A 16983-nucleotide genomic window follows, 5' to 3' on the forward strand; every position below is an offset into this window, starting at 1 on the left:
TCTTCAACTAGAATCTTTATGGTACATTGTCCTGATAAACTGTTCACTCCTTTATCTGTTGCTATGACTTCCATGTCATAAATATTAAAATCCTCATAGTTCAACATTCCTTTAACAGTAATTTCACCTGTCATTGGATTCAAATTAAACGTTTCTTGTGTTTTTTCTGGTGTATATAAACTGTATGAGTAAGTAATGTCAGAATTTGATCCTTCGTCTAAATCTGTTGCGTTGAGACGAATAACAAGACTTCCAATTGGAGAATTTTCTAATATTTTTATGTCGTAAACTGTCTTTTCGAATGTAGGTGCATTATCATTGGTGTCTAATACGCGAACGATAACACTGGCAGTACCTGATCGAGCAGGTGTTCCGTCATCTACAGCTGTGAGGATTAAATTATGAACAGCCTCCTTCTCCCGGTCTAAAGTCCTTTTTAAAATTAGGTCTGCAAATTTTGAACCGTCTCTTCCCGGCTGAACTTCTATGTTGAAGTATTCACTTTTACTTAAATGATACGTCTTAACAGAATTCAAGCCGACGTCAGGATCAACGGCATTACTGAGAGAAAACCTTTCTCCCCTTGGAGCTGCCTCGGATATATCCAAATTTATAACATCTCTACGAAATCGTGGGGCGTTGTCGTTTATATCCAGGATTTCAACTTCAATGTTAAAAATCCTTACTGGATTATCCAGTATCACTTCGAGTTTCAGGAAACAAGACGATTTTGTGTTGCATAATTGTTCCCTGTCAATCTTCTCAACGATGTACAGCTCGCCAGTCTCTTTGTTCACATCTAGGTATTTTTTATTTGCGATTGTGTCGACTCGCATCTTCCTTTGCTTCAGTGTTTTGACGTCCAGGCTGAGGTCTGTGGCTAGGTTGGCAATAACCGATCCTGCTTTCATTTCTTCTGGTATAGAATAATGACTGACCGAAGTCAACGAATGATGAACAAAAAAACAAAGAACGGCAAGAAGCACGTACCTCATCTTTAGTCCCATTGTTACGACTCCTCCCTTATTGCGTGCGATTTAAGAAATAAATGCGCCTCCGTGGGTTTTAAATGACGATGTTAAAAGTGAGCTGAGATTCTTGCTCAATTATTGCTCAAATCATCTTTCTTTGATTACGATCCGTAGATTGCAGACTGAAATAGAGCTGGGTTTTTGCAGGTTGAAGCTCTCGTTCCTTCCTCTGTACGTCATCCCACTGACAGAGCCTCATTCTCATACCATATGTGGAATGGATTATTTTCCAGCAAACAGCGCCACTAAGATTCTTACCGAAATTTTCAGCCATGGATGCTTGCAGTTTTAAAATGTAAATGGGATGATCCCATGAAACGAATGCGGTTTAAATCATGGTTTAGCGTAAGCTATATATATATATATATATATATATATATATATATATATTAGATCTCAAATATTTCACAAAATACATTTAATTAAACTGCACTATTATGATATACATATTAAAGAAAATGTGGTATCAATACTCACCTGCAGAGTAGAAGCAGCTGAGTCACTAGTCTCTGACAGTCCTGTCCCTCTCGGGATGCTGGACACGATGTATCTGGAGCCCTTTGGGACAGGCTGTCTGACCACHAGYTTTCCTTTCCTGGTCTCTGCTAGAAACAGACTGTACCAGTAGGCATCRTTGGASACCAGAGTGGAGTCTGCGATGGTGGAGTTCCTCTCACTGATCACACTGTTCCTGCTGGGAGGAGCAGTTTTGCTGGGCTTGGCTTTCTGACACTTCAGCACGATGGTGACCAGTATGGTGATGAGCAGGAGAAATGACACCGAGGCCAGACCGATGACCAGATACAGGTTGATGTCTGAAAAGATGTCGTACTCCAGAGGCATCTCAGTCATATCAGAGTAGGCCTTAACATCAGTCTCCACTGTCAGCAGCTTGATGGTGACTGTAGCAGAGAGAGCAGGCTCCCCGTTGTCCTTGGCAACAACAACCAGTCTGTGGTGGCGGGAGTCTTTGTAACTGAACATCCTCATAGTCCTGATCTCTCCGTTGTATTGGTCCAAGCTGAACAAGGAAGCATCAGTCACCTGGAGAAACTGGTAGGAAATCCGAGAGTTGTGCACAGAGTCTGTGTCTAAGGCGATCACTTTAGCCACCAGGGATCCTTTATCAGTGGATCTGGGGATCTTCTCCTCCACCAGTGAGCCGTGAGCACGCCAAGGAGAGACAATAACTGGAGCGTTGTCATTTTGGTCAACAATGATGATGTGGACGGTCACATTACTGCTGAGAGGAGGAGAACCAGAGTCTCTGGCCTCGATGTGGAAAAGAAACTCCTTCTCAATCTCATAGTCAAAWGTTTTCAGTGCATAAAGATTCCCGTTCTCTGGATTGATGGAGAACAGCATAGACATGGAGGTGTTGGCAATCTCCTTCTCTATGATGAAATAAACTAGATACTGGTTTTCATGGAGGTCVGGATCAAATGCAGTGAGTGAGCTGAGCAAGGAGCCAGGTGCATTATTCTCCATCACACGTATGGTATAAAATGACTGGGGAAATTGTGGCGCATTATCATTAACATCCAGCAGGTGCACGGTTATTGTTTCATTGTCAGATAGGGGAGGTGTTCCTGTATCTCTAGCAATTAGTGTTATGTCGTATTCAGGTACTTTTTCCCGATCTAATGGCTCAGACACTATCAGGTTATAATGTGTGGGTCTATCTGATGATTTGTTAAGAATAAACGGCATGGCCTCTTGTATGAAGATCTTTATTTTTCCGTTATCACCAGTGTCTCGGTCGCTTATGCCTACCAGCGCAATAACGGTTCCCACAGGTACATTCTCAGGTACTGTGTTTTTCACAGACTGTACAGTAATTTCAGGAAAATTGTCATTCATATCTGTCACATGAACCACTATTTTGCACTGCCCCAGCAGAGGGTGTGCTCCTTTGTCTTTTGCTTCAATATGCATCTCATAAAATTTCATATCTTCGTAATCTATCGTTCCTTTTACAGTTATCTCTCCTGTATTGGGATTCAGTGTGAAGACGTCTTGCGTTTTTTCAGACGTGTAAAGAGTGAAAGAGTACACAATCTCTGAATTACTCCCCTCGTCAAGATCAGTAGCGTTAAGATTAACGACCAGAGTTCCTATCGGAGTATTTTCTGCCATATTTACTGTGTACGTCTGCTTGTCAAACTGAGGAGGGTTATCGTTTGTGTCTTGTACTCTGACGATAATGTTGGCAGTACCTGAACGCACAGGGACACCTCCGTCCACAGCGGTCAGGATTAATTTATGCACAGCTTTATCCTCTCTGTCTAACGATTTCGTTAATACCAAATCTACATATTGAGTTCCGTCACTGCCAGTCTGAATTTCTATGGTAAAATGGTCACTGGTGCTAAGTTTGTATGTTTTAATCGTATTTATGCCAACATCTGGATCTACAGCATTGGGCAGTGAGAATCTCTCCCCCGGCGTAGCGGATTCTGAGACGTCCAGTTCTACTCTGTCTCTTCGGAAATGTGGAGCGTTATCATTTATATCTGTTATTCCGAGCTCAATGTTGAAGATGCGCAGCGGGGTCTCGATGATGAAATCAAGCTTTAAAAAGCAAGTTGGCTTCGCTGGGCAAAGATATTCCCTGTCTATTCTTTCAACGATGTAAAGCTCCCCAGTCTTTTTGTTAAAGTCTAGATATTTTTTGTTTGTGAAGATATCGAGTTTTACCTCTCGTTGTGCCAAACGGCCGAGCTCAAGTCCCAAATCCGCAGCAAGATTAGCCACAACAGAACCCCTCTCCATCTCCTCGGCAATGGAGTACCGTGTCACAGACAAAGCGCCGGGCCACAGTGCAGCCAAGACAAAGACAGAGGCCCAATATGCCATCCTTCCTTCAAAAGGGGGTAAAAAAAAAAATCAACTATTGTTAGTTTAAAGAAATCCCCACATAAACACAAGGAGAAAAAAATAATGAGGGCATGCAGGTTTAGTTAAATCATAATAGCATCCAGAGAGCACTGGGTTCGATACATCCAGTGCAAATAGGTGTGTCGTGATTTCAAGAAAGAAGACGGCTTTTTTTTTTTTTTTGCTGTAGTGTTCAACAGTGACACCATGTGACCAACTCTCCTCAAACTGTAGGGATCATTTTCCAAATCTTATGTATGTTTTAGAAGAATGATAGATGTGTTGTTTTGTGTGTGATCTTCCCCTGATGCATCACTCTCTATGACTCCTGTGGTATAAAATGAACAGGGAAACTGTGGCGCGTTGTTATTAACATACAGCAGGTACTCGGTTTGTTGCGCTAAATAACTACATTTTGAAATACTTCAAAAAAATGGATGGCACTTGTAAGTCTGTTCCTTCAATCATCTCTCAATTTTATTTTATTTTATTTTATTTTTATTTTATTTTAGCAAATTACAGTAGCTTTAGAGGAAATCCAGCGTAATTACAGTACAGTTCATTTAACCAAAAAAAAAAAAAAAACAATGAGGTAACATTGGACATCATCCACCAAGTTGCAAGCATTACGTCATTATATCACAAGACAATATGTTAATTTGAGCGTGGCGTTTTGAACGGTTTTCCTTAAACTTTAATTAGAAAAGATACTATAGTGAATGTGAATTTAGTTTAAAATGTTTTGATGTTGAACTATGAAAATGAATGGATTTTGTTTTAACTTGTGTACAGTGAGCTTATGTAGTTTTTCTCAGTTTTCAGGTTACTGGCAGAGGTATAGGGATGTTTATAACACAATTTAAAAGATTATAAAAGGTTTTTGGAAAGCATCTTCCTGTCAAAATATAACAAGAAAATATAAATGGGTATTAACAATATCCTTGTATAGTAATTAATTTTGGCGCGTACATCCTTTAACCTCACCAAATTCAACTGGTAGCTTGTGGTGAACTGTTTTATTTGTCTGTTTTGCAGTCTTGAAATTGTGTAAACATAATACAGTTAATCTTTGATAGTCAGATTATTTCCATATTATCACCAATGTTTTGGTGACAAAACAATAGAAACATTTTCACGTGATTAATATGTTTCTATTTTTTCTTCTTCTGTAGGGCTAAAGAATGTTGTCCAGTCAATCAAAAATATGTTAAACTTGAAGTTTTATCAGCCAGTTTGGTTGACCCAATCTGCTCTTGAACATTATTTAAATATATACAACACATTTTCTATTTTAAAAATGACACAAAGCACATAAAGTAGAATGCTTCACTAAAGCCAAACTGTAATTAACCTTTTCCTTGTAGACACAATCCACTTAATCCCTAAAATTACTTCATAGCAGGTTATTTGGCTTCACCTTCAGGTTTCTATAAGCCAGAATTTAGATTTAAAATTTACTTATTAAGGAGTTAATACTAAATGTGACCTTATGTAACACAGAACACAGTAATAACTTGTTTATGAAGTATATGAATCACATCATAGTGGTCAGGAAAGTACAAAATTGCTCACAGTATTCCCTCCCTTAACTACTTAAGGCAGTTCCAGGCTTTTAAAGCTTAATTTTCTGTAATAAGTGATACCCTACTAGTACCCCACAGTACACGGCTGATATTACTTCAAGAATATAATACAATCAATACAATATAATACAATCTTGAGGCTTAATACTGATAAACATTAAGGGTTACAATTGAATAGCTATGTTAATTTTGGTTCCTTTCTGATGCAAATCTTTGTAATTTTTTAACAAGATTTTACTGTTACTTATTAGAAAAGTTTCCTATGCAAACTGTAGAAATGACTAAAGTACAATTGTGATAACAAGTGATAGTAAAACAGATGAACGTTTTAGATTAGCATCCAAACTCCTCTTGTTTTAATACTGCTCTTTTCTGGCTCATATCGGTCTGCATCTTTTATAAAACAGAGCTATAATACTATATCACTGGATTCTCCTAAAAGATTCTTACTCAATGATGCCATCTGCTGGAATAACAAGATCCCACTGTAACTCAAAACAATTCTTTCAAAATCTGTACTACATTTAATGTCATGACAATGAATCAAGTCATGATAATAAATCAAGGCGGTTTTTAGTTGCAAATAGCTAAGGTTCATAGAGACAATTGTATAAACTGAAAATCCTTAAAGACTAGTAAACTTTTTGTTCTAATCTAAAACATCTGCTGTGTTTGAAAAGTATAGTTTACATTTTCACAATATCATCTGTTTCATGCAGCATCATACTTCTATGCTATGTATTTTAACCTGAGTAGGATTTGATTTGAATTGTAGATTTTAAAACCACATGATCTTTTTCAATAGTGGAATAAACCACCTTTACACTGAGATAGCCAATTGTACTTAACTCGACAAAGTGGACATATATGAACTCTGCCACTACTTCAGCCAGTATCAGTAATTATTATTTGGTTTGTATCGATTTTGTGGTTGTTATCATTGCTTTAGGAGACAAATATAGAAATATAACCTGTTTTCATTTTAATGGCACACTGATATGAAATGTTTAGGTTTAGCTTCATTTATACTATTTACACGTTAAAATGTGTTACTTTAAACATATTTAGGTAAGAGATATAAGTCGCATACATTTAAGATATAGAAGTTTTTCGAGCGTTTTGGATAAATTTCTTTTTAAAGTTTATATAATATGAATTGTGTCTAATTGTTATAAGGGATGTCTTCAAATCAGTGGACATTAAGCACAGTGTTCATCCGCCCTCTGGTGGAGGCATGCATAAATTGCAGTTGGATAGTAGAGGACAAATGTCACTGACGCTTCAGCACTCTGCAGAAGGACAGCCCCCAGTTCAAAATAATCAGGATTGTTCAGAAGTGCGACAGGCTTCCTCTATTTGACCTGAATATGCTTTATAACTTATTTCTTCGAGTATTGCATTTAATCACAGTTTTATAACCTAAGAGTGTGTAATCATTTTTGTATCTTGGTATTTGAGACTCTTGGCTGAAATGATTAATTTCAGTCGAGGAATGTGTTTTCCACTTTGTAACTTTAAATTTGCAACAAGTAAAAAAATAAAACAAAATCTCCCAAATTGCTGGTTAAAAAGTGCAGCACTGCTCATTGCTCCTCTGAAAATAAATAGAGCTGACCTAAATATGGCTTCCCCTTTAGACGTCCCAGTGGATCACCTTACAGCAGAGAAGGTTAGCAGGCTCCCTCCATGCTCTCTATGGACACTGGTTTCCTTATTAACAAAATTATTTTCAATCCGAGCCACAGGGCGACCTAATTTCACTGCTCATTTCTGGCCACTGGCCCACTCTCATCTGTTGCTGGTGGGAGCTAATACCCTGACAACTACGATGCAAAAGGGCAGAGAGAGAGAGAAGGAAGCCACAGGCCCCTGTAGCTTTTTTTATTCAGGTGTGGCATTTGGAGTTGATCCTTGTGCCTCCCCTGGCACTTGTATTCGTGTTCGTGGTCTTAATTAAAGTGATATTTCGAGGGAGAAGGTTCTGTTTGTTCAGTTAATGAACCCCAGTATTCTCTGCGGGCAAATGGAAATGCAAGTGCTCCAATTAGCATATGTTAGCATTTTACTATGTTTATTCCTCACTGCAGAAAACAGCTTACCAGGGCGAAAAGCTTTCCAGCCTTGTAGGAGCGGCTGCAGAACTTTTTCACCCCAAAAATAATTGACTGAGGCTAATTAAATTCGATCTGTGGGACCAGCGTCTAAGTGATTTATCTGTGCAAGTTTTGTTCTGAGTTGAACTTTTACTTCCTAAAAAAATTAGGAAAGACAAAGTGAAAAAAATACTTTAATTTCATAAATGTGTACAGTACATGTGTAGGGGGGAAATAGCCCCTTGTTAAAGTAGCTTGCATCTTAGTGCAGCTTGCATATACATTTACATAATATTTGTCATATTTACACAAGCTTTGCTAGCAAATAAAGATACAAAAAAGGAAAAACAAAAGATGTGCAAAATTGTGGTCCACTTTTGCTTTTTGAATGGAATTGAGCTGCACTTTGATTGTCTAAATAATAATGATGATCAAAATAACTGCAGCAAAGATAATATAATAACAGGTAGACACATTGACAGTGTGGTAGTGGTAAGTCAGATAAAGAGCCATGAGATTTCTCCAAAAGAGAATGTCCATTAAATACTAATATTAACCTGTGGTTTTCTCATCATCTTTGTTTTCATACCATTTAAAAACAACGGCAAAATATTGTCGCGCTTATTTTTCTCTGTTTCTTCATCACTTAGGTCAACAACTGGCGCATCAGTCGTTGTACAGATCATTATTTATCACTGCGGCTTCCCCTTGCGGAGACATCTGAAGACGCCGTTTCTTGCCAAACGTGGAGAAAGAATTGTGGACATCCAGTTCACTTCGCTGCGCTGTTGGCCGCAGGGTGCAGAAGCCCGACGGAGTTCCGGGAATGTATACGTTGTGGTGATAGTCGGGCGGTGGGTGTGGATGTGGATGTGGGTGTGGATGTGAGGGAATCGATGGCTGCTGCTGCTGCTGCTGCTGCTGCTGCTGTGGAGGAGGCGTACATCGAGGAGTCCAGGGCCGAGAAGGAATTCCACCAGGTGATGGAGACATTTTGTAGTCTGCAGAAGGAGACCAAGCGAAGAGAAACGACTGCTTATTATGCATAACTAACATTAATATGACAGAGCTATTTTCATTTATACCAATGTCATACATATCTTGGTTTTGTTCTCCAAAAAACGAACTCAAGAAAAATTATAAAGTTTAACTAAAGAATCAAACTGAACATTAATTATGCTTAACATAAACCTGGTGTCTTGGGCAAGAAAGCAGGGAAATGTGTCAACTTTACATGGGAACAGAGACATTTGTCATTAACTTTAAATGGAAAGGTATACTGGTTCATTAAAGGCCTCTTTAGTTCCAACATATCTAGACTCTTACCTTTCATGCCCTTCATTTGAGTTCCCCAAGTCCAGTATTGTCCAGGTGCCATTGAAGTGACATAGTTCTCTGGGTCTGCATGCATTGCCTTACGCATGAGAGTACCATCCATATTGATAGAGTTGTAACTATGAAAAAAAGTCACATTCATTCAAAAGTTTTAAAAAATGGTTTAAAAGGGTTTTTTTATATAAACATTCACAATTCAGAAAATGTACTTAATGAATGTAAGGAAATGTAACACTTTTTAGCATACTAGCTACTTAAGTCACAACGATACCTTTTGATGGAAGAGTTCTGGGTCTTTGTGAGAGTCCAGTCTGTGTTTGGCTGCTTCAGCTGCAAGGACAAAGATATGTCAGCACTTCATCAAAATTTGACTGAAATAAATTTCTGCAGCTTCATTAAGAGCGTCTATTTTCACAAGACTTTCCATAACCCGTCTTCCTAAAAGCAGGTCCTTCTGTCCATTTCACCCTCATAGATCATAGAGGTCATTGGAAAAAGGACTGGAGCATTCTATTGTGTCTGACTTGAAATGGTGGATTGTTTCACATGGAATCTGACTGCCGCCTTGTGGATCTATGTAAAAGCACACTTTTTTTTTCTTTTTCTTTTTTTCTTTCTCGAGGCGCTTTCGGCAATGGCCAAGTTTCACTTTTATCCTCTATTGTGGAGCGGAAAACTGGAAGCTAAAGGAAAGCGACCATGGGACTATTTCGGACTTGGAGCTCATATTATGCATTCAACGCTTGATTAGTCCATCTAAAGTTGTTAACAAGGGGAGTGCGACGTAAGCGTATTATTAAAATCGGCATTCAAAATAGTCTCCTCGCCAACTGCGCATAAAACCAATTAGAACCCCACAGGGATGAAACGAAACACGATTTTAATCTTCAAAGGAAAGCGTACCCGGGAAAAAAAATTAAGAAAATTACACACGTCATTGTTTTGTGGATTTTATGCATCGTTTTTTCATTAATATTTTCCTGATGCTCCTCGAGCAAGGTTTTTAATTAAAAGTCTCTCGGAGAGCCTTGAAAAGTTTGCCGCCCTCGCTGATTCGAGTGCACAACTCTGCACGCGTACGGCGCAGTTTGGAGCGCACGTTCGCTCACCCCACCTGTCTTGTCTGCTTACCACGCTTGGACGTGTATTTAATCTTCCTTTTCACCTCCAATCCATCAACTCAAGTACGCCTGTGCATTCGCTTTATGCAACACTCAAGTAGTTTCTTTGTGATTTGTCTTTTTTTTCCCCCTCTTTGTCATAGACGACCTTACGTAGGACTCGTCTGAGCTCACGAGCTGGGACTCTGGGTGAATTACTGGAACCAATTAGCGAGAGGAAGGGCACTTTCTCCAGAAGGTCCATAGCTGCGGGCGGAACAATCAGCGTGACCTCAAAATCCCTCTCGTGGCCAGAGGTGTTTGTGCCGGTGACATTTCTCCCCTCCCCTTATCTGCCTGGTGGAGCTTAGTGCGAGCACTCTGACTCTTTGTGCCTCTAGGATTTTTTTCAGGAAATCGGGGTGACAAAAAAAAAATCAGCATTACGCACACGTTTATGCTCTGATGCCCCGTCTGTTAGGATTAGAAAACACCGGTCTGCACATCCTTTTTGCCGTAAATGCCCTCTCTCCTTGTCTCCTTCACTCCTTCTTCTTCGATTACACCCTTCCCCTTTCTCTCCTTCCACCCTCGATCGGCGTATCTCCCTCCCTCTTTTTTTCCCCCCTCTCACAAAGGACAACACCGGGCCGATCTACAGGCAGTCCACGTCTCAATCCGGCCATGTCCTTGCACCCCCTCCTTCCCCCACCCCCTCCACCTCCCATCCCCTTCTCCTTGTACCCCCCACCCCCTTCCCTTCTGCGATGTCCTACTCTGTCTTTCCGAAACCGCCTATTTGCCATTTCTCATCAATAATTGACACCCCCGCCCCTCTGCGAATACGCCACATTGTTGATAGTGCAGCCCGGTTGTTGCTTTTGCCCTTGAGGCATAGTTAGTGGGGTTATATGTCCCATATTGTTAGCATGGCAGCGAGAAGGCATCAGGGAAAGCCAACGATAACTGCATGTAACCAAACTAATGCCTTTAACCTTGAATTTGTGCTCACACTCAGGTGCTGGAAGCAGGTGCGCGTGCAGCCTCATTCCCTGACAATTATTGGCAGAGACATCCAGCGATTATTCACACAAGTCACATCAATTCTCTTTTTGGTTCTTGTATTATAACAAAAGGCACTACAATTATTATTAAGACTGAAAGCGGAGCCAGCTTTAAATGCCCCCCCTCCCCTCCCCTCCCCGGCCCCCACCTCACCTCTCCTGTACTGTAAGTGACATCTCACTTCATTCTAAGTCACGGTCCGCGCGCAGCGTACGCTCCACGCAAGATGGGGCTTTACACTTTCATTAAATTGTCAATTAAAATGTAATTTCGCGTCATGTCATTTCATTCCGCGTAGGAAAAACATTACCACGGATTTCAAAATGGAGATGAATTAGCCTCTCGTCTTTAATTTTTTTTTTCTAAGTCATAGTGAAAACAAAATCACTTAAAATATTTTTATTTTATTTTATTTCATTTTATTGTTGTTGTGGGGCGGGGGGAGGGGTGTATGTTTGACTTCACACCTGTGCGGCATGCGTAATGTGACCTTCAAGAGATGAAATGTCACTCTGGCGCGTTGTCACAGAGAAGAAAGTAAAACGAAGTCTCAAAGCACAGTTTAAACTCTCGCATTGTTTTCTGATGTCACGCTCACCTCGTTCGGAGTTGTAGCTCCGTTGTTCACAGACGCGCTCCGGCTGTGCGCGTTCCACGAGTTGTCCGCGTTCTTCGCCTCGTTGTTCCTCGGCGTGCTGCTCGGGCTGCACGGCTTCAGAAACATAAAGTCACTTTTGGCTGACTCGGGGGTCAGACAGGCTTTATAACAATATGACTGAGAAAAACTGCTATTTCCATTCACCTCCATGCAGTTCGTAGGTACTTTGGACGCGGATGAAATCTGCAAGTTGAGGTTGGATTTTTTGAACACCTCCGGGGGCGGCTCTGGCTGAAACCCCCCGCAGCAGCAGCAGGCTAAGGGGGGCAGGTTGTAACCGCTGTGGGTCTCCCTGTCCTTGTAGCACTTAACAGCAGCCAGCACTATGATAGCCACCAAGAATATTAAAGATATTGTGCTGAGTGACACGATGAGATACAAGGCGAGGTTTGAGGGGGGTTTCGGGCTGAGCGTTAGATCTCCGAAATCTGACAGCGACTCAGGCACGCTGTCTACAACTGTGAGGACAATAGAGGCTGTGGCGGAGAGCGGCGGCTGCCCGTTGTCCTTGATTAATATTACCAACCTTTGTCTTGTTGCGTCTTTCTCAACTAATCGGCGAATGCTCCTGATTTCGCCTGTATATAGAGCCACGCTGAACAAGCCCGGGTCAGTCGCCTGAATAACCTGGTAAGACAGCCGGGAGTTTTGCCCCGCGTCTGCGTCTAACGCGGTGATTTTGGTAACCAAATACCCCGCGTCCACAGAGCGCGGAACCACCTCCGTGGCAACGGAGCCGTTCTTGGGCAGCGGGGACACAATGACAGGCGCGTTGTCATTCTGGTCCAGAACAAACACGTTGACCGTGACATTGCTGGCGAGAGGAGGGAAACCGGCGTCCTGTGCCTGCACCAGAATCTGAAAGTTTCTAAGTTGCTCGTAATCGAAAGAGCGCAGTGCGTATATGTTGCCGTTGTCGGAGTTGATGGAGACATAAGTGGACACGGGCATGCCCTGAATTTGACCCTCCAGAATAGAATAAGACAGATATGCGTTCTGGTTAGAATCTGGGTCGAACGCAGAGACAGAGCAAATGGAAGCGCCCGGGGCGTTATTCTCGGTCACATAAACTGTGTATGAAGGTTGAGAGAACCGCGGGGGGTTGTCGTTTATGTCAGACACTTGAACCAGAATTGTTCTCCTGGTGGAGAGTGAAGGGGAGCCCAAGTCTCTGGCCGTAAGTGTGATGTTGAACTCGGACACAGTCTCTCTGTCCAGCGGCTCGCTTGTCACCAGCGTGTAATAGTTTTTAAAAGATGAATGGAGCTGAAAGGGGACATTATTCGGAATCTGACAGTCCACGTTCCCGTTCTCTCCCGAATCTCGGTCCATGACGCTGATCACAGCTATCACTGTGCCAGGCGACGCGTCCTCCTGGACAGGTGTGGACACTGACGTGAGGATAACTTCGGGAGCGTTGTCATTCACATCCAGGATGTCCACCAGAACCTTACTGTGTACTGCCACAGCCGACGGTCCTCTGTCTTTTGCTTGAACGTACAGTTCATACACACTGGCTTTCTCGTAGTCCACAACGCCCTTCACACGTATCTCCCCCATATAGGGGTCCACGCTGAACAATTCGCGCACCTTAAGAGGTGCGTGCCCGCTAAACGCATATGTAACTTCCCCATTTGAGCCTTCGTCCAAGTCTGTGGCGTTTAACTTCAGCACCAGCGTTCCCCTGGGTGCGTTTTCCACCAAGCTCGCCCTGTAAACCGAGCGGTCAAAGACAGGCACGTTGTCGTTGGCATCTAACACGGTGACAGTTATTAGCGCTGTCCCAGAGCGTTCCGGTGAGCCACCGTCAAACGCAGTAAGAACCATTTCGTGCCTTTTTTGCTGCTCCCTGTCGAGCGGCGTGTCCAGCACCAGCTCGGCAAACTTGCTGCCATCGTTGCGCGTCTGGATGTTGAGCACGAAGTGCTGGTTTGCGCTCAGCTGGTAGGAGCGCAGAGAGTTGGTGCCCACGTCCTGGTCCTGTGCGCTCTCTAAAGGGAAGCGTGAGCCGGGCGCAGCAGACTCTGTGATGTCGAGATTGAACTCAGTCCACGGGAAGCTGGGGGAGTTGTCGTTGACGTCTAAAATCTCCACTTCCACTCTGTACAGTTCTAACGGGTTTTCGATGACAACTTGTAGGTGTAGAAAACAGCTCGGGCTTCTTTCACACAGCTCCTCTCTGTCTATCTTTTCGTTAACAAAGAGGATCCCGTTCTCCAAGTTCACTTCTAAATACTGTCTCTTTGCGCCGGAGACGATGCGAAACCTTCGCGCTGAAAGCTTGGCCACATCCAGACCGAGGTCTTCTGCGATGTTGCCCACAAATGCTCCGTGATCCAGCTCCTCGGGGATAGAGTACCGAATTTGTGCGAGTACCAGGTCCACCACGCACGCACACAGCAGTAGACATATGACCAGACCAGTCACCGGAACCCAGCAGCCTCTGCAGAGTTTACGTTCCATGTCCGCGGCGTGCGTAAAAGAAAAAGCTTATCCAGACATGCTTTACCTCATAAAGCCTGTCACCATTAAAGCTGCGAAGTTTCAAATCAAATTAAATAAACCTAAAAGAGTTTGTCCAGGTACAAAAAAATATATGTATATATCTCAAGATGAAAAGTTTTTAAACACCTATCTGTGTATAAAACTTTGTGGGGGGGAAACTGCAGATGAAAGAACAGCAAGCGAAAGGAGAAAGACGGTGTCTCTCTCTGTGCTGTGCACCACGCGCAGCACTGGTGTGTGAACGGGGGAGGCTTGCGCTTTGATTTTCCAGTGTATTAGACACTCGGGGGAGCTGGTGGTAAGGCGCGCGTGTGTGTTCATGTGTGTGTGCGTGTGGAGAGATAGAGAGAGAGGAAAAGAGAGTGAGAGGGAGAGAGACGGTGCGTGTGACACTGAGAGAGAAAAGGAGGGAGAGAAAGATAGATGGAGGGGGTGGACGTTGCTCCTCGCTGCTCTGTATTGGAGGACGTCGACGATAAGTGCGACTCTAATTATGGTAGACGTTTAACCCTTTCTCATCCTCCTTTTTGACCCATTAAAGAGACGAAAGGGGGGCATGTTTGACTCCAGACGTCAAAGCCAGATTTGGATTAGGAAACGGATAGTGGTCGCTTTCTAGGCTGCATTTACAGGATAAGGATTTGTAATGATGTCCAGGGAGTCCTACAAGATGACAACGATGGGCAAGATGATTTAATAATGGGTTTTTTTTTCTCTCATGACAGCGTTGTAGCTTCTTGAAAAGAATAAACTGAGTGAGTGTATTGTTTTTAGATAACAGATGTTTTATCCTTCTTTTGCGTTGCTGGAAAGGCCCAGTAGTGGCTACCAGCAGACTCCCGGGACTCTATAATGCTTTTTAATTAGAGGCCTTTGAAGATGAATGCCCACACTGCAAAACAGTCCCATTCATTAATCATCACACACGAAATGGGCTTTTACAAAAAGAATCTTTGATGGGTCAGGATATTCATTTTTAATCAACATTCAAATGAGCGTGCTTGGGCTTAAAATGATTGCACGGACGGCCCTGACTGGACAGCACAAGCCACGCAAATGCGAATTACACGACTTTAATTCACTTAAGTAGACCTGAACATGCATCAACATAATCAACATAAAAGCTACGGTATGAAACCGTAATCACACTTGTCTCTAATCAGGTATTATAGCCAGGATCAAATAAATATCCCAAAGGTTTACAGCCTCTGAAGAGGAGACAAAACGCTCACACGCAGACTGATGCAACAGAGGAATCTTAAAATCAGATTATGAATAACGCCGGTGGAGGAAAGCGCTGTCACATCGTTCATATCAGCAAGAAAGTCTCTCTGAAGCCAGGCACATGTTTGCTTGAATCTAATCTTACCCATGTTAATCCCGGCCTGTAAGAAAACCGCTGAACGGCAGAGAAAGAGAGCGAAAAAGAGAGGGAGGAGGAATTAAATGACGCCTTTGTGAGTTCAAGTTCGTCTCCAGACAGACACGAGTAGCATCCTAATGCAAAACTGTGGTGTGAAATGTGGAAGTGTCTTTCTGGGACTTACGGCACAACCTTGACCCCATAGCAGCAGTGTGGATGACGAGTCACTTGTTAGAGAGTGAAAATTTGTGAGTCAATAGAGGAACAGGAAGAGAACTGTTCTTTTGTCCTTCCTAGTGGGATTTGATAAAACGCACCTGTTACACTTTGAACAGACGCTCGACCCTCATTGGAGGAAGTGATGGGCTCTTTTCATCTTAAAAGAACCCCATTTTTGCTTTCACAAGAGCAAATTGAGATTTAGCAACCAGGACAATTACGGGAACACAAATAGATTATCGATGTCTTGACTTTTTTCACCATTGCTCGCATGTGCTATCCTTACTTTAGAGAATGTTGCACAGAAAGTGCCACTCCCACTTCCCCCAACCAAGAATCACAGACATACAACCCCCCCCCCCCCAATCTTCAGGAAAAAATAAATAAGTAAAAACTAAAATCCCTAGGTTTAAATAAGCAGAAAACACAATCTGCTTGGAGACTTAACCTCAAACAGATGGTTAAGCTTCTCCAGAAATGATTACATTTCTGGAAAAAAAAAAAGAAGCGAGAGGAAAAAAATCCCCACCACCAGTACCATTGCTTTCCACTTCTTTTTAATTAACGGAGTGAAGGATTAGTGTACAGCTATCCGGGATCAAGCGTTCTCCAACGGAAGAATACAAATGTTTTGTGATAAATAATCCCAAAGCGCTCCGTCCGGTGCTCCCCTCGGTGCCTGATATTAACATGCATTACACGGAGCATTAAGCCGGTCTCATCCGCCCCTATCGCCCGGTTCACCTCATTGTCCGACAGAAAGAAGAGCCATTACTTTCTCTGAGCTGATGCGCAACAGCCACCTGACCGTGACCCGTTACTACTGCCTCAGCGGTAACAGGATGAAACAACTCCAAGGGGGGCATCAAGAAAGGTAATAGATGGCGTCTAGAAGCTTAATTTTATTTGGTCTTTTCATACTCTTAAAACAGATGTTCGGGATTCTACAAACATGTTTCCAACTTATCACTGCTGGCCCACAACGAATAGACGAATCAAGCGGATTTATCACAATCATTTGTGATCCGATGGCGCCATCATCTGGGGACTATGAAGAAACGGAGACGAGTAGGTTATGTAGTTAAATTTTTCTAACTTACCAACAGCAACAACAACAACAACAACAACAACAACAACAACAACAACAACAACAA

The 16983-nt window shown here is 42.4% G+C and overlaps 2 protein-coding genes and 1 long non-coding RNA gene across 8 annotated transcripts in view; 1 reads left to right on the plus strand and 2 right to left on the minus strand.

The window, feature by feature from the left end:
* pcdhb (protocadherin b) overlaps positions 1 to 4062 on the minus strand; it is a 37935-nt gene extending 33873 nt beyond the window's left edge. For 2 of the 5 annotated variants that reach the window (XM_017307062.1, XM_017307065.1), the window contains exon 1: positions 1674 to 4062. In XM_017307062.1, the coding sequence (XP_017162551.1) occupies positions 1674 to 3887 (2214 nt within the window). In that variant the 5' untranslated portion in view covers positions 3888 to 4062. Of the gene's footprint in view, positions 1 to 1577 lie in introns of all 5 variants that reach the window. The other 3 variants (XM_008420243.1, XM_017307064.1, XM_017307063.1) reach the window with 2 other exon arrangements.
* Positions 4063 to 7762: 3700 nt separating this feature from the next.
* LOC103471328 (protocadherin-10) lies at positions 7763 to 14606 on the minus strand. 2 transcript variants are annotated; one of them, XM_008420246.2, is made up of 5 exons: positions 11887 to 14606; positions 11683 to 11796; positions 9191 to 9249; positions 8911 to 9038; positions 7763 to 8585 (listed from the first exon to the last, which is right to left on the minus strand). In XM_008420246.2, exons 1-5 carry the CDS (start codon positions 14203 to 14205, stop codon positions 8251 to 8253), a joined length of 2955 nt encoding a protein of 984 aa, XP_008418468.1. In that variant the 5' UTR covers positions 14206 to 14606; the 3' UTR covers positions 7763 to 8250. The 2 variants fall into 2 exon arrangements, with proteins under 2 accessions (XP_008418468.1, XP_008418467.1); XM_008420245.2 differs by having other exon boundaries at positions 11683 to 14606.
* A 1897-nt stretch (positions 14607 to 16503) lies between these two features.
* Positions 16504 to 16983, plus strand: part of LOC103471325 (uncharacterized) — a 2551-nt gene continuing 2071 nt past the window's right edge. Inside the window, exon 1 of the long non-coding RNA XR_534624.2 lies at positions 16504 to 16897. This is a non-coding gene — a long non-coding RNA (uncharacterized LOC103471325). The remainder of the gene's footprint in view (positions 16898 to 16983) is intronic.

Source organism: Poecilia reticulata, linkage group LG10, assembly GCF_000633615.1.
Source record: "Poecilia reticulata strain Guanapo linkage group LG10, Guppy_female_1.0+MT, whole genome shotgun sequence".
Lineage (NCBI taxonomy): Eukaryota > Metazoa > Chordata > Actinopteri > Cyprinodontiformes > Poeciliidae > Poecilia > Poecilia reticulata.